The sequence below is a fragment of the Lissotriton helveticus genome, chromosome 9, assembly GCF_964261635.1.
Source record: "Lissotriton helveticus chromosome 9, aLisHel1.1, whole genome shotgun sequence".
Classification (NCBI taxonomy): Eukaryota; Metazoa; Chordata; class Amphibia; order Caudata; family Salamandridae; genus Lissotriton; species Lissotriton helveticus.
This window is the reverse complement of record NC_136070.1, coordinates 1,138,890,046-1,138,910,913: the sequence shown is the minus strand read 5'-3', so window position 1 is coordinate 1,138,910,913 and position 20,868 is coordinate 1,138,890,046. Positions and strand designations below refer to the sequence as shown.

The following is a 20,868-nucleotide window of genomic DNA, read 5'->3' as shown; positions in this document are numbered from 1 at the left end:
CACAGGTTCACCACGAGCGCTGGATTTTGCCTCCCGCTTCGAGTGAGACCTACGAACTCCCCACTCCGCGCAAAAGGATTGACGGAGTTGGACTGAATGCTTCATGCTGACGGCAGTGTCCGCCTAAACCGCTTGTGAGTAATTGCTGCTTTGCATTTAATTCCTCAGACTAGGAGATTCATCCCTCCGGTGCACTGAGTGTTCCTTACTTTCTTCTCTCTTCAGTTAACCACAGGAGACGAAAGTAATTCTTAACAACACGCCATATGTGTGGACCCTCGGTGTATTCATTTTCCTGCACTCAGAGGTACATCACAATATAGCTTGATCTTTTAATCCGATGCGATAACTTCGTTACTAATGTTGGTAATAAGTCCGGCCATCATTATTACTGATGCCTCACCCTCCATCAGAGGGTTGAAGCACACCCATTTTGGTTAGTTTAGCTGGTTTTTTGACGATTTGCTTCTTTTCTTGAATATTTCATTGGTTGTTTGTCTCCTCTTTAGTTAAGGTTTCCACAACAATTGATTGACCACGAATTCTCGGCGTGGCGTCTTTCTTTCTCTCTCCTGTACAGAGCCCAACCGGGCCGTACTCCATGGTAAATTCTGTTTTTAATTTAATTCTTGGTCTATAGATGAGACAGGATGAATAATTGTCGTCCTCACTATATATTAAAGTTTAATTAATTATCTTTTCACACAGAATGCCCCTCCCCCTCCCTGTGTGACGTCCTGATGAAGACCCCGCGAAAGGACTTTAAGTAGCCTACTGATAGGGGTCGAAACGTCGACTGCTTTCTCCTTGTTGACATTCCGGCACACCCCCGATCTATCTAGCAGTCAGATGTGACCGTCGAATGTGATTCATTGACATTGTTTTGAATTATGCCTTATATTTTGGCAACTGTACTTTAATTATTTTTATACTGTCACCCACTTTGTAATACAACTGTTACCTTTCTATACTGTGTCAATTGTCTATGTCCTTATCACTCCTTTGAGCACTTTCTTTCCCCTCCCCTTCCTCTTCCCCCCTCGGGGTTTGTTGAATTATCAATTTGATTCATATTGTGCTATTGGCATTTCACGCAACGTTTGGTAATAAATCACAAATACCAAGCCATACTGTTTTCTAATTTTTGTTTGAATGTTTTTAATTCTCTTCTGGTGTATGTAACTTACAATACACTATTCTTACGGGGACCCCTCTCCATATGTACCTCTTATATACAGAAGGCCTACAAAGGACATTGAATTCATTCATGGAGTACGGTAATAAGAAAAAGTTAGTGGTAAATATCGATAAGATGTAGGTGATGGGCTTTGACAAAAGAATCCGTTAACTTTAAATGGTACTTAGGCCCTACTCAATTGGAACCAGTCAACAAATACAGTATCTAGGGATATGGTTAGGAAAGAGACTAATGTGGAACAAACATATTGATTCACTCAAAGTTAGAGCCTTAGCATCAATGAGTGGTCTTAAAAAATGCAATAACGGCTATGGAGGTATATCCCAAAGACCAGTATTCACTGCCTATGCGTCTATGATCCGCCTACAATTCCAGTATGGAGCTGAATTGCTAACCCTAAACAGTAAAATGAAGTGGGAATCTGAAGAGGCGAAATGTTTGAAAAGCCTGTTATCGCTACCGAGGTCCTCAATAACTCAAGCAATAAGAATGGAACCAGGATTAACATCTTGGAACAATAATGCATATGTTGAGATGGTAAGATTTTGGCTACTCCTGGAAGTAGGAGAAGGGCAAAAGCTAATATTGCTGTACAAAAACGAGATCACATATAGCGAACTGAAGTATGCCAAAGGTGTTAGAAAACATCTGGATGGAGTATGTAGGAGGTTGGTTCTGAATATAGGAAGCCATAATCTGCAGATAGGGACCACAGAGGGTGAACTTTATGTAGCAATGAAAATTAAAGCCTGCGAACATGATATACAGTATTAACAGGGGAAGCCATCTGTTTAATTTGTGCTAAACATATGCACATGAGGAGTGGTTTCCCTGTGTGGACGCATTACCAAGCCACAAGTTCAGATCCAAGATATTAAGATTAAGAAATGGTCTAAATCTGTGGCATAGTAACAGCAAGGCAAAAATGGTAATGATGGACACACTCGGAAAACGCACTTGTGGATTAAGTGTAAAGTGTGACTGCTTGCATATCCTCATAGATTGTATAAAGTTACAGACACTATGGAAAGTGATTTTAAAGCCACTTTTCCTCAAATACGGCATCTGAGATCTTAGGCAAGCTGGTGCACCTTTAGCTGGCATGTCATTTCTAGAAGTGACATGTGTCTTAGGAAGATTTGTGGTCGCTGTTAAAGGCGTTTTTTCAGATCTTAATCTGCTCTTGTTTTTAAGATTGTATGATGATATCTTATATGTGTATATATACGTATGATGAAGGTCAATTTTAATATTGCTTTATATATAAATTGTATGATGAGATCGTAATTGCAAATATATGTATTATGATGATCAAGTTTAAAAATGGTTTTATGCATTTGAATATAGGCAATGCATGCGATTACAACGCGGTCATTACAGCGGCTGCGTTATTACATCGCAGTACCATTACAACACAAGTCATTACAACGACTTGCTGTAGGGGGTGCGCTGGACTTAGGAATAGTATAATTTACTACTCCAACTCCAGTGTGTGCAACAGTAGGGAAGGTGTTGGAATAGTAAATTATACTATTTCTTAGTTTAAAGCAGCCCCTAAAGCAAGTCGTTGTAACGACTTGCGTTGTAATGGTACTGCGATTAACAATGTAGTCGTTGTAATGACAGCGTTGTAATGACAGCATTGTAATCGCATGCGTTGTAATGCATGCGATGTGATGGCCTTTTCCCATGCAGTTCAAAGACTAAGCTCTAAATTAAAAAAAAAATGGATTGATTGAAATTGGTAGCTTCAATATTTGAAATATTTGACCTGTTTCAGAGCAACACCATTGTAATATCTTTCACATCTTTTTTCCTAGAGATTCACCCCTCCCCCCCACCCCCCATTTTTTTGAGCATTGTACAAAAACTATTTATTGAAACAATAAGCTAACAGTGAATTATACTGAGCTTTCAAGTCCTTTTATTATTGGTCAATTACCAAGGTAAAGTCAGCATGCATTAATGAACTGGATTTCTCCTTTTCAACCCTTCGTGGCTCCAATTACACCAAATGGAATTATCAACAAAGATGTTAAGATATAATTGCTGCAAATGTGCTACTTTGTAAAGCCAATTATTAGTCACAAATCTATCTAACAATGGATCAATATCCAATTAGGCAAAATATAATAATTTAGCAGCATCACAAATACTGAAGGGAATACGTAAACTTTCACAATCCAGACTAATATATTTGGGACTCTATCAGAAACATTGGACAGATCTGTGGAGGCCATACATAGATTCCCCATCGAGATCTTAAATTATTTGTCAATCAACTGAGCAAAGATAAATACTTGGATGTGGATTAAAAGTAAATTCTAAAAGCAAGCTTGCCCCACCAATAGTATTCCATTTTATTTGAGCCAGTCTACTAGCCGATGAGAAATTAATCTGGCCAAACGTTTACTAACAGAAGTCATGAAGGAAGGCAAATATATGACACTGGAAAAGAGAGGTTTCCTTTTCCTATATATTGGGAAATAGCACACCCCAGTAACCAAAGAGGTAGAAATCCTTCTTCCATTCAGACATTAAAAGCATTTAAAAACACAACTACCAGTCTGCATCAGATTTTAACATCATAGTTGAAATGTCATCCAGGCCTGGAGAGATGTGATTTTTTAATGATGATACACTTTTTTCCACTGAGGAATGTTGCACCTTCAACTGACATGCCAGCTTTGTAATGGAGCAGCTCATATTTTGTGGCAACATTTGTTTTGAAGAAAGAGAACCATGATCTTGTATGAGAAATGGGAGTTTGTGGTTTCTAATTCTGCTCACTCAATGGAAACTAACTGCCAAAATGGCAGATGCCCCTGCACTAACACCAATCGTCATAGGAGCCCGCTTGGAGTAAAATACACTTTTACTATTTTCCCACTGAACAAATTTAACATATCGGCCATTTTCCTCCTAATTTCTCTGTGGAAAAAACTTTAATCTAAATCTACAAATTAATATATGAAATGTTTTGTTGGCCTCCACCCCAGGGAAGTATATTTTTCCCCTGATCTCTAAATGGGTATGTAACATTTCACTGAAAAATACGCTGAGTATCATTAAATACTGACCTAATGAACCAGTTTGTTATAATTGGTCTCAAGGACTATTAGAAATGACCCTACATAAAATAGGAAAATATTGTTAATCTAAGCCTTTGTCCCATTTTTTTGTGTTCCACCTGATGATTCTAAAATTTAAAATTTTAGAACAGAATGTTGTACAAAATGGTCCCTGTTATCGATCATTCTTAGTAATGTTTTTAACAAAAGACTATAGGGGAAGGTTAACAAAAAGTAATTGAAAGATTGTCCATGAAGAATAATGTATTTGCTATAAGGGAGATGGCAGTCAAAGCTCAAATTTATAGACTCCTTCAACAAGAGTATTCTAGCTCTTATACAACATTCTTGGCACATCAAATACTCAACACTCTATAATGCTCACAAATTTCATGATAACCCGAGAAGTCAATGACGAAGTTAATGCTGAAATCACCTATATCCCATATTGAACATTGGAATGTTGGGAGCTCCATTGAAAACAATGGAGTGCTCTGGGCTTATAATGGCTGGTATAAGCCTGGAGCTCCAACATTCCAATGTTTCTTTGTCCCCTCGCGCTCCCATAAGGCTTTGTTCTTTTTTGTTAGAACATTCTGCCCTCGGCTTGGAGCCTTTAACGCTGGAGAGGCCCTTTAATAGCCGGTATAGCCCTCTCCGGCGGGCTATAAGTCTATATTATTTCATTAGTGCTAAATCAGAGGTTTCCCAATTTAAGCTTAACCTCTTTCCCAAGAGAAGGTTTGGTAAAAAATATACATTAATCAGTGTTAGTTATTAGTCAAAGAAGAATTTGAGAATGGAGAATTAAGCGTCTGAGTGTCATCAACAAAAGTTAGGAACCCATTCTTCCACTATCCGCAAAGATCACCCATTGAACAATACACAAGTTTCATATTTTAATTATTTATGAAACTGGTATTGCATCTTAAAAACACCACCATCCCCGAAAGTTATTCTGAAGCTACAGATGCCCAGTCAAGTCAAGAATGTAATGATGTATGAAACTGTTATTGTATATTAAAAACACCATTATCCCCGAAAGTTATTCTGAAACTACAGAGGCCCAGCGAAGTCCAGAAAGTAAAATGTCAAGTTTTAAGTCAATTATACTTACCTTAACTCAACATTCCTTTGGGCATGTGTCCCTTTGGACCCTTGCCCGCTGTGTTGAAGGGAGAGAACAGAACAGAAAATGTATTATGATTAAACAACCGTTATGACTAATAAGTGATTTTATGGAATTTAGTTCACATCTGAATCTTAATGGTTATATCTGCCATTTATGCCCAAAAACAGATGTGTTCCATATACAGTTCATTTTGAGGAAGAGAATTTTTGTTAGAAAAAGAGGCAGAATCAGTGTTATCCAAAATGCAGAACAAGTACAGAACTCGATAAATACAAACTATTATGTACCTGTAGCTCTTACTCTGTATCTTAAATATCTTTCATGCTCTTTAAATATTCTTAGTCGTCAGGCTGGGAATCTTTGGTATTTTTGAACAGAGAACTAACTAAATCAAATAGCTAACAATCACTGTAACCTAATTTATGGCTTTTATCTAAAGCCATATCTTGTATTTCTAGTCATTTGAAGGATAGATATGCTGTCGGAGCCCTGAGCTTCTGTAGTTTGATAAGCTTAAAAACAGTTCTGCTGTCTGAAAGCTAATATCCGTAAGATATATTTATTCCTGGGTACCGCTATAATTCGTAAAGCTAAAACTCTAGGATGTGTAATCTTAGACACACATCTGTTCTGTCAGGCTTGATACTCCAATTTCTCTGTATCTGTACAATGCCTGACCCTGGAAGACCCCTAAGAGATACCTCTGCCATCTAATTGAAGGCAAGGCCTGTGCATCTGGGGAAGTTGTGGGATATTTCCTCTGTGGGAGGCCAACCATTGTATATTATGTGTCCTCAAGTCCCATTAATTAGTTGTATTATTGTGGGAAGTGGTAGGGATTTAATGAACAATACTATCAATAATATCAGAAAACTCACTTTAAAATCTGTTTTTTGACCCTGTTGTTTAGTGGTATCTTCCTTCATCAAAACCCTAAAAGGTCAGTGATTTGAGTCATTGACTATACTAAGAAGGTAGACTTGAAAGCAAAGAGGTTAATTGTATATACATGGATCCACTTGGCAATTTAGAGCTACAATTGATGAAATCTTTCACAGCAAATTACAAAAGATTAAAATCTGTGTGTGAAAAGTATAAGCGGGAACAAATGTTAATTGTTTACATAAATACCATAGTTATGTCATGTGACACCTTCCACAACTGCTGGTATTTTAAAGAACAAAAAACACCTCTTGGAGAATTGTAATTTTTTTGATCCTATGACAAGTTTAGCTTGAAATTAGCAGCACATGAAATGAAAAAGCAGGAGTCAGAGGTGTGTGCAGTTTTCCGTTGCCAAATTTCTCCTGTCCAACTTTTGATTCTTGTAAACTCAATCATAGCAGAAAAAATAAATTGTGCCACATACAAGTAACGCAAACTATTTTACAAAGTCTCTGGCATGATATTACATTTAAATATTTGCAGCTTGTACTGCTGTATGCAAAAACACGTAGTCTACCACACTTTAGCAAAAAACACAAACTGCTACTACTCAGATTACTAACTAATTAAATTTGGAATAAACCGAGGAGATTTCGTTCACCTAGTGTTACTCCTGGTTCCATCTAAGTCCCAAACTCAACAGGTCCGTTTTATATTCTGTAACACAAAGGATCCCTGGTATGATGTCCAGAGGCCCGGGGGGGTTTTGGAGAGGACAACTGGAGTATATCCTCCCTACAATTATCTTATCACAAAAAATACTCCAAAAATACTATACCTGAGAAGGTTTATCAGGTAGTGTAACAAACAAGGTACTTAGACCTCGTATGTGGTAGTGGGGGCTGCACACCTGACCACTAATGGTGTATTGGACCTGATAGTCATGTTCACATGTATGGGGGGGAAACGAGTTCTTTTTAGTTACCCTCACACACCCTAGTGGTGTCATGCTTCATCATTGGGTCACCCCGACCCCTAGAAGTCGGGGTGGGCTGAACCACAGTGTTGGGTAGCTGTTTGATAGATGAAGGATGGGGGATTATAAGATAAAATACCTCAATCAGACCCCTGGTTTCCCTTTATTCGTGGGTCTGGTTGGGTCAATAAAAGTTATTTAAAAACGGGTCTTGTTTGGATTTTAATGGTCCTATGACCCTAGTGCCGACATGTTTCAGTCCATACAAAGGGCCATAAAGGTCCAGGACTTTCTTCAGGGCTGGGAACAATCCCCCTCTATGTGTAGGGAATTTACAGGATGGGAGGTCCCTATCCTACCAATGTAGCGAGGGAAGAGTAGCTTCTCCTCGTGTATGCTTCAAGGTATCTCTGTAATGCCAGGCTCCATCCAATTTGGGGGGCTTTAGGCTTCTCGACGGACCGAGAGATGCTGGTGACAGGTCTCAAATTGTGAGTTCCCCCGTCATCTCATTGTATGGCGGTCTCGGTCCCCGGCTCGATCCGTTCTATATTCCCCATACAAAAGTGAGATCCAGAAATATATGCTTGTAAAATTCAAAACTCTGACAGATAATTAAATTGACAGAGTAAACATAACTTTGGTTTTTGCACAAACGACTGCCATTATTTTATGGAGGTTGAAGCCCCAGTCTTCAGATTCCAATGGTTCATATCATACCTTGCATTTGGCTTTAAAAGAACTAACATTTGTAAATTGTTGCACTACAGGGTACTGTGCACAACCCAAACAATAATCGCAGCACAACAGTATTACAGGTTCATCAGACTACTGCACTTCAGATATCCCACATAAGACCATATTTTTTTGCGCCTGCTCTATAGTATGTAGGGTTTGATGCACAAAGTCATTATAAAGGCGTAAAGCAAAATCATAGGGTCTGCAACAAAAAAGTGGCTTTTTGGTGTATATGAAACCAATTTTGCTAGCGACAAAAGCATGTCGGACTCATGAACTGGGTTAACCTACCCATACTGAATTGCAATTAGAAAGGGGTGCGTGAGGGGCATTCCTTCCTAATTTCGATTTGATATATTATGTAGCAGTGGTTAGGAAATGATTTGCGGATCCAACCCACTGATCAGTTACCAACACCTCAAAGTAGATGGTGGTATCTTAGTCACATTGGTCAAGGTGCTTTAATGGGACACCTTACCCTTTGTAAATGGTGTTGGTATCCAGAAACCTTGGGCTGCTTTACAAAAAGGGTTTCCCATTTGGGAATGCAAGCACAGGGATGGCGAACTGCAAACCAACATTCCTGTGTTTGTAGGCAATTGCAGGGTCACTAATACTCATTGGGAAAGTCCCTTGACTGGAATGTTCGCAACACAACCGACCAGTACATAAGTCCCATTGCAGAAAAAAGGTTACAACTAGTCTGTTTGCAATTTGTTACCAGTCTTTTTGTACATGAGGCCCATCATGTTTTGACAGCTCCATCGGTTGTAATCCATACTTATATTTTGGTTGGTGAAACAATGAATTTGCAACATTTCAACATTTATTTACCTTATTAATATACACTCAGGCTAGAATGTGTGTAAAGCTTTAGTGCTTAAGTCCCTCAGTAGTAGATGTGAACCTGGGGCAAACAGATTTTTTTGTCCAATTTAATCTTACAATTTATAAATAGATTTTGGAGTAATCTGGCAACTCTTCCACACACACATTCTACCCGGTAGGAACTGAAGGAATTTGTCTGGGAGAAAAAGGCACAAAGTTGAGTTTTGAAACTGAAAAAGAGCTAACCCCCAAGACATTACCTCATGTGCACATATGCAGCAATGAAGTTTTATTGGGGAATCTTGGCATTTTTAAATGTCTTTTTGCTGTCAACATTGCACTGCTACTAGCCTTGACTTTACCAATGCCAACAAGATCTAATGTCTACATTTTTCCATTTTAAAAACATGCATACAAGCTGGAGATCAGTGAACAGATTGCTTTCTGCAGTAGATACGTGTAAAAATCAATAACATTAGGAAATTAGTAATGCACGACACTGTGATCGTGAGAGGAATTCACCCGAAATTTGGGGTTATACATTTTCATATGAAGGAGCCAATATATTTATATTTTACCTGAGTCCTTTAAATGATGGCAAATCATTAGCACGACAGATTTCATCCCAGCTCCTATCTGGCAGCCATGAGGGGTCTGGATTTGGTAGTTTGTTCTCGAGACCAACTCCCCCAGTCAAGAAGAACATAAATTCTGCATATTCAATCTCCTTCCTGGCCCTGCATGGAGGCACAATGCACAAAAGCATACCTTTTAAAAAGTACAGGTGCAGCCTAGTATGGCAGAAGACTGTTTAAATACACCAGATTTGTATGGGCTGTTATTATTATTATTTCTGTAATATGAACTTTTGGTTGCACCAGAGAAAAGCAACTCCGTGAACTTGAATATATATTAGGAACAACAGGGACGTGGATCTTGTGTATTACATTACTCATGCCACTTATCATACAAAAATTTCAATTTGTGGAGACTGCCTGATATGGTGGGATTGTGAATAAAGAAGGAGATTAAAGTATCTTTTAGTTATATACAGAAAAGAAGATAGGGACCCGATTCACAAAAGACTTGCTGTATTCACAAATGGCATTTACGAGTAGTAAAGTTAGACTTTTGTCCCAGTTTAGGTCTCAGTTAAACTTAAGATCAAATTTAAGTTCAACAGAGACAAAAGTCTAATTTTACTATTGGTAAATGCCCTTTGTGAATACCGAAAGTGGTAAAGTTAGACGTTCGTCTCAGTTTACCTTTGTGAATCAGGCCCAATGTGTTTAGGATGGACTTCGAGTCTTATTTAGAGTTTGGTTGAGAAAATATTCAGTCACAAAGGTGGTGGATGTCCTGTCCGCCGTATTACAAGTGCATTATAGCCTATGGCACTTATAATACAGCAGATAGGATATCCACAATGTTCTAACAGAGTTCCCCATTCCCAAACTCTAAATAAGGCCCTTTGACTTTAGAGATTTAGGCTATGCACAAGAAATGTTCTGCGTACACCTGTACAATAGTCTGTTGAATGGACTTCCTATACCTTTTAGGATTATTCAAGCAGCTAAGAAATTTGACTTTGGACATGTGGGGTCAGATTTTTGTTAGGAATGGTTTTACTGATCCTTAACACTAAAAGAGCTAAGAGAGAACAGTATTGCGATCATTGTTTTGCTTATTATTTGTATTGTGCTTCTTGCAGGAGTACACTCTATTTCAATGAGCTGGCACCTAATTCTCAACCTTGGAGTGAATCCGTCATAATTAGCAGACAAACACCTTCAAACAAATATATGACTGAAAAGGCACATAAAAATGGTATTTCAAAATTACGTGTGACCTTCAAGAAACATGATCACTTTGGGGCGAGGAAAAAGGTGTGTGTTAACAAGGTTTAAAGTAGCAAACCTAGACAAATACAAGGTTATTCCTTCGCCTTTGCATGGAATTTATGAACCAATCAACTGACTTAAATGCATCAATGTCAAGTTATGCGCAGCAAATAATATTTTTGCACATCAGAAGAGTAAACAAGTTTCAGGTGCAAGGATTATTTTGTCATTGCCAATTAGTGGACACTCTCTTTAAAAAAGACCAGTGCAAGGATCTTTTAGCCATGTGCTGTACATAAGCTAGAACTAGCTTCATACTTAACACCTCAGGTACAGTGAGGTAAAAAAAAACACATATTGGGCCAGATGTACAACCATGTCATTTAGCGGCTCACAAAGTGCGATCCATTGCAACTAGCTAAATAGCGATTGTACATGGCCTATCAGATTTTGCATGTGCAAACGGGTCGCAAACCTGTTTGCGCATGCAAAATAGGGTCGTACATCTGGCCCAATATTTTGTTAAAAAACAGATATAATGTTTCCAATATCTAAACACCTAAGCTATGGTTCTGGTATTGATAGCAAAGTCCTGCTTGCGAATAGTGTTTTTGTCACAGCTTGATGGGTTCGATGGATGGGTTCCCTCTCTAGATTTTTTTAAATATCTCAGCTATAGCACCTGACCCAAATAACTTTGTTAACATTATGTCATGGTCCCAGTGGAATTACTTGTCTCTCATGTCACACTGGCATTGCAAAACCGCAGATTGTATATGATGATGCCCAGCACATAAATGGCATTGGCAAGTTTACCAAAACAAAGCTACTGCAGGTTCACATTTCAGATATCCAGTAAAAACTGTGGGGAACACAGAGAAAGATGGATTTACATATATTTTGATCTGTGGCCAAAAGATGTTGATGGCGATGACCAAGTTTGGTCAATGTGGAAAATATGCATGTAATTCTGTTCTTCACCATGGAATTCTCTCCAGATTCATAAAAGGTAGAATACCTTTGCATATTTGCGAGATCTGGGAACACATGTCACATATTTATCTGTTTTCCAGAAAAGACGTGTCCTATTCGGCAACATTTACAGATTTTTTTAAGCACCTAATTAGCCAAATTTAAACATTAAAAACCAAATGGCAGGAAGTGGTGTCCTAATCCTTAACTACATAGAGCTGTGAAACTGTGGCGCAGATACCTTTAGAATTCCAGAAGTCGGTACTCTACCATCATGCGGTTCAGAAGTTCATTTTTTATGCCAATGGAAAGATCATAACAAATTCCAGCCAGGGACGACAAGTCGCAGAAGGAGTGGGGAGCACTTTTGAATCATAGAGAACACCCATGTTGTAGAACCAGGATTACAAGTAACATTTCCTTTTTGACATAGTGATTTTCTCCAATATTGATAACAAGTATAATAAACCCTACGAAAGCAGACCCTCTTGAATGAATTAGAAGACCTTCTTGATAGCTGTTTCATATCTCTCAACATTGGCATACAATCAACAGGTAGCATTATTTGTATTTAAAGATATCAGGAGCCAAGTGTTCAAGTTTAGTGATTGGAGGCTGCGGTTGTGATTTCTTTTTGGCAGCCTCGCATAGGATCTCATCTGATTGGAAGATTATTGTGAATGTGTAGAGAAAACTGGAGAAGGTGCGGGTACTCCAGCGATAAGCCCAATCCGAAGCAATTGAAATTATCTTGTCAATCACCTAGGGGAATATAGGAATTGGTTGAAAGGCAAAGGGAAATTCTTTTGACAAAGTTGATGTAAGATCAATTCCCAGACAGAAGGGTCCTGGAAACTTGTAGTCATAAATGGGACACTTTACATTTCAATCTCTGCTATTTATCAATCTGACAAGATGTCTTTAAATACATTGCCATTCAAGACCCATTCATGCTGTTCTTGTAAAAGGGACTGATTGAAGTTTAGTGCACCTAGAAGATGAATTGGTATGAAATTTAAAATGTGTGTTGTAGACTTCGATACCTACAACATTACAGTTTTTGTTGCAGATTGGTAGATACAAATAGGCATCTTGCAGAATCAAGACAACCGTACAATGCCCTAGCAGGAGAAGTGGAAAATGGGATGAAAAACGAATTTACCTTCTTTGCCCATTTGTTTGTTCTTATCAGGTCTACAGTTGGACACAACTACTATTTGGGTCCTTTATTGATGAAAAAGTAAACCACTTTGTTCCACTATGTTTTGAAACCATCCCTATAACATTCAATTCCAAAAAGCATCTTGTTCTTGAATAAACTGATTCAGCATGCCAGGAGTCTTCCATTTCAGTGATAATTCTGCATGAGAAGAAGAAAACCTGATATACAGGCTTCAATAACTAGGAGGAGGCCAAATTAGGAAATATCTGAAATACATGACTGAAACATGTTGCACTTATGGGACTTACAGCAAGATATTTAATACCCTACTCAAAGCAAAATCAGTCCACACATCTGGATTGAGATTGAAAAGGTCATCAGCTCAGAAGCCCAACAAACCTAGATATATGTTCAGTCATCTACAATCCCCGTTGGTCAATTAAAGGTAAATAATTTGCTTTACTTATTATGCCATTGAGCAACATTCCATGAAATAAACAACTTGGAAAGTCAAGTTCCAGTCTGGAATTGCATTTTGGTAATACTGTTTAAATTCATATTTACAAAATAAACATATTGAAATGTTCCATTTAACATGAGGTAATATAAAAATAAGGCAAATCGGAACAATGTTAGCTATCTCCTTACATGAGAAGGTTGCAGCAGAGTAGAAATGAAAAGAGCAGCTTGTCCTTCTCAAACAGCGAGCGGCACACATTGCAGTACAAGTTGTACGTGAAGTGGTCATTCAGGTAACGAAGTCGTTTTTCCAAGATTTTGGATTTGTTGCTGAAAAAAGTAGAGAAAGACAAAATCAAATAAACATCCAAGCAGAAAATGAAAAAGGAAGAGAAAGAAGCAGTACTGTCTCTTCTGCCAAACTACAATTAACCAAATTGTTACATTAATATACATGATTGAGTTACATTAATAAATACTTTGAAAGGTAAATTACCTCAAGCTAATGGTGAGTAATACAATATTTTATATTCATGGGCATAATTTGTTAAAAATTGATGCTGTGTGGTGTGTGAAAATCAATGTCAAGAGAAGGGGCCCCCTGCTTCTGACTAGAGTTCCTAAGGCAGGGATAAAAATCAATGTCAAGAAAGTTCCTAGGAAACTATTCGTTTAACAAACATGACTAAAGGTGCGTACATACAAAGGAGAACATGCATATAACTTTATATGAAACTGGAAATGTTTATTATGTAAGATAATTATTTCACTTTTTTTTATAAATGCATAAATAAATCTAGTAGTTTATTTCTTAAAAACAATTCATGTCATCCACAACACCATCATCAACACACACATACTCATACAATCAAGCACTTCATACAAACAGTAGACACAAATGCATCAATAAAGGAAAATTATTGTGCTTTGATATAAAGCTACAATATGTTTTGTCAAATTATATGTTTCATTCTAACAAAGCAACTATGGTGTAGAGATTGTGTCTAGAAAATGTTTTCTTATTGTTTCTTCACGCACGTTTCGGTGAACCGCCTTCTTCAGGAAATCACAAAATGCGTATATTAATGCTGTGTCTTTGAAGCCTTGTGAGTTAACCTCTGGAGTCATCCATGGCTTGGAAGGTTCCTACTATATAACACTTTTTTATCCTCACAATGTTGACCGAGTAGTGATCTTGGAGAAGGGGTCCCATGTATGTAATGATTCCCAAGATGGTAAATATTCAGCTTAATATTGAGATAATTCTGAGACTGATTCCAAATGCCAGGAAATACACAGATACTGCACTCGGCACAGAAACTCTCAGACACCGGACATGGACTTAACTGACTTCTGATTGTGATCAGGAATCTGTCTCAGGTCATTCCCTCTAGCTATGATCTTAAAAAACACACTCTGTAACATTACCTCATGTGGACAAAAATAATGTCTCACCAAGTGCTATTGCACCACAAGGTGTGATCTAACATATTTATGTAATCCAATATGCTACATGTGTTAAGGTAAGTCTATTCCATATCTTAGGCTCCATGGTCCTCATCAATTACTTTCCAGGCCCACATCATGTTATCGACACAACCACTCCCTGACATTATAAAAACTAGAAATCCTCAAACTAACAGTCAGGCATTGTCAAAGATTGTGAGAGGGTAACCTCAAGTAATGTTGCTTGGAACTGCACAGCAAACAGAACTTCTTCACTGCCATTACCATTGGTAATTCAGCATCCCATCTTCACATCAATCAACAAACCGAATAAAAGATGGGAGATGAGAACAGAATTCGGGAGCAAAAAACACCCCTGGAAACACCGCTAAAGCAGGGTACCAGGCTCATTTTCATACCCATTCATAGCTCCCAACCTAGTGCCCGAAAAGGTTAGTTAGAACCAGTTTTACCAGAGTATTCCCCTCACCGCACAAAATGCCAACAGCAATTTGCATAAAAGCAGTGATTAAAACTAGGTGCTGCAAACACCATTTGTGCCCGATTTGAAACTTGCCACACAGGTCTGGTACTTCTGTTCCAACTTTGCAAATATGTGTAGAACAAGAAGACTGCAGGGAAAGGTGAACCCCTGTTGTACAAGTGACAACAGCCTGGCAAAAAAGAAAACAGCAAGTTTTGAAATTTCATTTGTGAAGGTCTGATTTAGAGAAGCCAGACTTTCTTCTATGGTAAATGTATTCCAATGACATGCGCTGTATTCTACAATGTCCTCTCCACAATGCTTTGTGGTTGCACTCCTGCGTGGCACAAAATTGCAAGCTTTTCGATGGCAAAAAAAACTAAAATCTCAGCGTACCAAAGGTCTTTTCAAGTTAAAAATCTGTTTGCAACACGCAATGTGCACATTAGAAGTATTTACAAATGACAAGGTAGATGGTCCATGACCCCTCTTTGCAAACAGCAATGAAATGTAACAACTGGGATCTCAACAGTAATCAAAAATCACTAAATGGAAGATGATACCTCAAAGGGGGTTTAAGCATTTTACAAGTGGAAACTGACCATTATGGACATTTCCGCTTTGTGCATGTAGGATGTGGGCATCGGAGGAACAGACAGCTATTCAGCAGACCACTGCAGGCTCATTCCATATCCCTTTGCATCATGTTGTTTTATTTTTAAATTGTGGCCCCAGTTATTTTAAAGAACAGAGGTTGCTATGCTGGTATTTTGTAAACAGAAATGCAGGGATGGCGAGGCACTGTTCTCTCAGGCCTGCATTTGCAGGCATTCAGACAGATTCACCAATGAAACTGCGTAAATCCTTTCAAATATCATGTGTGGCACAGTGGAGGATTAGTACATCAATCGCAGTGCAACAATATTCTTGGTAAGTGCGCAAAGGTATTGCCCAGAATGTTCCTCAGCAAAGCAACCCAAGAATGGTAAATTGGGCACGGTTGTTAATGTTAAAAGGAGGGTTTTTTTTACGAATAAAGAAGGGCAGACTCTATTTACTCTGTGGGAAAGTACATCAGTTTGAGTGACATTAGCAAGATGGTGACTCTTTATTGAGTGCGCCTGGGAAAGACCAGGACAGTACACCTGATTATGGACAAAAAATGTGCTGTCCAAGTGCAGGTCCAAACGTTTGCCTGCAATTGGAGAGTGAAGTATCGTAAGGCAGACCAGCAGTTTCAAACCGTTGGTCAGCTTTTCAACTCATGGGTATGCTCAGCTTGTAAACAAGTGGTTTGGGATCCATCACAGATAGGTGCAGTGAGTGAGTTAACTACTCTGTGGGGATGTTTGTGGGGTACCTTGGGGTCACAGCTCATGAGTCACCCTTGGTAGTCTGGGCCCCTTGATATACTGCCGTAACAAAATTGTCGCCCAGAGATTTGTATTTTTGATATGTGTTTGGGCATCATTAGAGAAGTCATTTAGCTTGGGTAGACCTTGCTATTACAGGCAAAATGTTTATGGATGACTTTTTTTTTCAGAAATGGCGGATGTGTGACAGTGATGATGTAATATTTTAGGAACCATGAGACCTATTTACTTCATTTTGGAGTCAAAACATAGGTTTTGGGGGGTCGAGTAGAAAATACCTCCTCAGAGCAACCCTTCCAACATTTTCCAAAATGGCAGCTCTATAATAATGTGTTTTAACCATCATATTGGTAATTAATTGTATTAATTTTTTTGTTCCAGGTTCTCCATTGATTCAAATTTGTAAAGATGAGCGAAGCAGGTGGTAGCAGAGGATCTTTACCTCCTCACAGAGTTTTGCTAACTACAAAATGTAAGGACTCCTTCAAAGAAAAATGTGTCATATGCCAAAATAATCAGAAAGCCGGAAGCCAATGACGTTTTAAAGCCACTCTTGAGGGCTGGCTACGGGTTCACACTCCGTGAGATCAGAGAAATGATGGTAAACAGTGATGAAACTGTATTGATCCACAATAATGAAATTAAGATTTACCTGGTGAGAATGTACAATGAGACAATTTGCTTTTATCAGTCTAACAAAAAGAATGAGCCACTAACTGTGTTCTCAGCTGATTTGACTTAGTCTTCCAAAATAAAATCACAGGATGCAGTGAAATCAGCAGGAACCATTTCAAGAAACATCCTGAAAGATTTAGATTTTAGACTTAATGACACATTTTGTGATGCCCCAGAGTTCCACAAATCAAGGGAGTCAACTAGAATGCCTGGTGTTGTCTCAACATTTTTTACATCACTGTTTAATATCAGCAAAGCAAAACTGTAACAAACTAAAGTTCTTGAGTTCAGAACAGAAGCTGACTACATTGATGATGGCTTTGAAGATAAAAGTGAAGAAGTGGAAGACAATCCCATAAACCGACAGGCTGATGTGTTGTGCAAATGTACTGTCTTTTCCATATCATGTTTTATGAGTTACATTACGGTAAAAAGAAAACCCAGCTTCACAAGATGACTGCCTACACAATGTATTACAAGCGACAAAGTAGAGAGCTAATCACTTCAATGAAAAGGATGGGTGTATCACCAAGTTATAATGACATAGTACGGAGCAGGAACTTTTTAGCAGCTCATACTGTAAAATCTTAGGAATCCGACAGCACACCACTTCCAAGTCACTTTACCAGGAAAGGATTTACAATTGCTGCTCTTGACCATTTTGATTTTGAAGACAGCTCTTCTGTGTCTGGAACATCCTGCACATATGATGGTGCAAAGGTACTTTTTCAAAGATTGAACCAATGAAGTAGCTGCTGGAAAACAAGCTGTGACAGCTGTAGACATAAATAAATAAAGCTGCAGACTTATGACCCAACTGCCTTGCCAATGTGTGCAAAATCACTACAAGCCATCAACATGTCCCACTCTATCAGAAAGTTTCAAAGAGGTTGAGGACATGGATCTTCCTCTACCTGATGCTGCGCTACGAAAGCTGATTTAACTGAATTTATCATATTGCTTATTCAGTGTGGACTGAAGGATGAAGAAAAGCCAGTTCCTTCGTGTGTTGGGATTCATGCTCTGATCTCCCAGAACACCGTTTCACTGACGAAGGTTGGGTTTTTACCAGTGATACCATCTCCAGTGACACACAGCTTACACAGCTCCAAAAAAGTTACAAATGTGCATGCTCAGCTTGAAGACCAGCCTATCCTGCAAACTTTCTGCGATGGTGTTTTCTGTATTGTAGATGACATTTTTATGCACAGTCCAGTGGAACTTGATGATCTTTACCCAATGATGGGTGTTTTCCACATGACAAAAATTGTGTTGAGGTGTGCAGGAAGTTATCTCAGTGGATGGGGCATAGACAATGCACCTATTGAGGCTGAAATCTTTGGAAGCAAAGCTGTCCAGTCGGTATTGAGTGGAACTTATTATATTTGTTCGTTTGAAGGTAAGCTCATTATATTTGAGGCTATAGAAACATTGCGTTGGAATGCATTCTGGAGCAAGAATGGCAAATTAGGTTTTGCATATCTTATCTCAGAAGTGAACAAGGCACAGGGTGCACTTCATTCAAAAGACATAATGCAAAGCCAGGCAATTTTCAATACACTCAGTTAAAAATCATAAAACCAAATTCACAGAGTTTGTCAAAGAATGTGAAGAAGAATCAGAACTTTGCAAGTACTGGGGAAATGTTTTACGCATAATAGCTCTAGTGAAACACTTGGTACATGCTGATCGGAAACATGAATAACAGCTGTACGTGAAGACTGTGGAATAACTTATTACTGTGTTTAGTGAATTATATTGCTTAACTACCTGAGATATGGGTCCTGGTATTTGTAAAGAGTGAAGAAGCTAAAGATGGAAAACCCATAACTCTACAGAAAATTCATCCAAAGACATTTTGTGGTGAAAGACAGAAAGGGAAATTGCAATGCTGTGACTTCAGATATAAAACTGGAACAGACAATCCAGAGATCACAGAAAAGCGTCAAAGGAATTGCTGGTCAGACATATACAAGTGAATATGTATCTCAATGGCGGCTAGTTCACCATGTAGTCCTTTCTATTTGCAATGTTTTCAGAGAGACGACAAATTCAAAATGAATGGAGCATCGTGAAAATGTTCCTCTCCACGAACTTGTGGGGAAAGAAAGGGGAACGTATTATTAATTAACATGTTGACAGCCTTCTTTATTTCATGCGGCAGCAAGGAAACACCATTGAAATGACTGAGCCTGTGCGACTATACAACTCTGTGACCAAACAATATGTGGATAACGATATAAAGACACATCTACTATATGTCCTGCATCATGAATCACAACTCTGTACAGAACTGAAGCAGGAGAGATTTGTATTGAAAGAGAAAAAGTTGTTTGACAAGATCACTAAAGATAAACTTTCATGTTTTAGTACAAAAGAGTTTCATCCAACCAGCCACTACAAAACATGTTACAAAAAACTACTTACGCAAGCACATAGAGAGATGGATGTAGCAAAAGAAAAGGGGGCATTTATCAAGGAGATCCTGTTGCATGATCTTCCAACAAATGTATCATTTGTTCGAGATGCTGCAACCAAACCAGTGAAGCACAAACTTCAACAAACAAAGAGCTAAAAAAAACTCTCACCTGAAGAACTTCAATTCGAAAAGGTGTCCTCATTGAAAACTGCTGTTGTAGTGGACTATATGGGACAATAGCGAAACTTCGCAGAGGTCGTTCAGACTGTTCTACAGATATCAACGGCAGTGTGCACCCTGCGAGACCTGCACATTGTCTTTGACAGTTATCTTGAATTATCTGTCAAAGAATGTGACTGAATCAGACGAATGTCTACAAGTGGAACAATTGACCTTGGTGGTAAAAAGAATTTGACACCTACACCTGTGCAACTTGATAAATTCTGGTCACCATCATCGAACAAGATGAACTTGGAGATGTTAACTCGTCAAAACATTGCTGATCCTTCAGTGAACAGTGAATTTCCAATTATTCCAAATGTAATGATTGTCAATGAGGAGTTGATACTTGCAGAGACATTTATTCAAGAGGTACGGGCCATATTGTTCAAGAACTTAACAGAAAATTCGAGAAAACTGACCATGTTGTGCCACATGTTGAGTCAGCTCTTCAAAAGGGTTCCAATCAAGTCATAGTACTGTCAAATGGCACAGATGTTATTATTTTGCTACTTAGGTTTGTTGCAATGTTCATAACTCAAGGCTTGTCAGAGTTATGGCTATGTTATGGAACAGGCGAGAAAAGACACCTAATCCTGCTTCATATTCTGTACAAGAAACTTCACCCAGAGATGCCCAGCCACCTTATCAAGGCACATATTCTTACAGGTGATGACACTATGAGCAAAATGGAACAAAACTTGGAGCTTTAACTGCTGAACCTGTCAATCTTCTAAAAAGGGTTGCAGAGAAAGAAGAAGAATGTGATTATAATGATGCAAACAAATACTGTGTAAGTAAGTGTAAAACGAGTTCTGATTGTCATTTAACTATAATCGGTACAGTGAGTTCAAGAGATCAGTTCCACTAAGTGACCTTCCACTGACGTCATATTCTGTGCGTGCACAAGTTAAAAGAGCGTTCTACTTGATCAGAAGATGTGTAAAAGATTTGGATCTGTGTGAATTTGGTCGGAAAGTTATTGATGGT

The 20,868-nt window shown here is 38.5% G+C and overlaps 1 protein-coding gene across 1 annotated transcript in view; it reads right to left on the bottom strand.

Moving 5' to 3' along the window:
- DNAH12 (dynein axonemal heavy chain 12) overlaps positions 1-20,868 on the bottom strand; it is a 1,534,490-nt gene that overhangs the window by 434,659 nt on the left and 1,078,963 nt on the right. Inside the window, exons 60-61 of the mRNA XM_078661571.1 lie at positions 13,452-13,592; positions 9,407-9,565 (exon numbers count right to left, since the gene is read on the bottom strand). Of these exons, the coding sequence (XP_078517697.1) occupies positions 9,407-9,565; positions 13,452-13,592 (300 nt within the window). The remainder of the gene's footprint in view (positions 1-9,406; positions 9,566-13,451; positions 13,593-20,868) is intronic.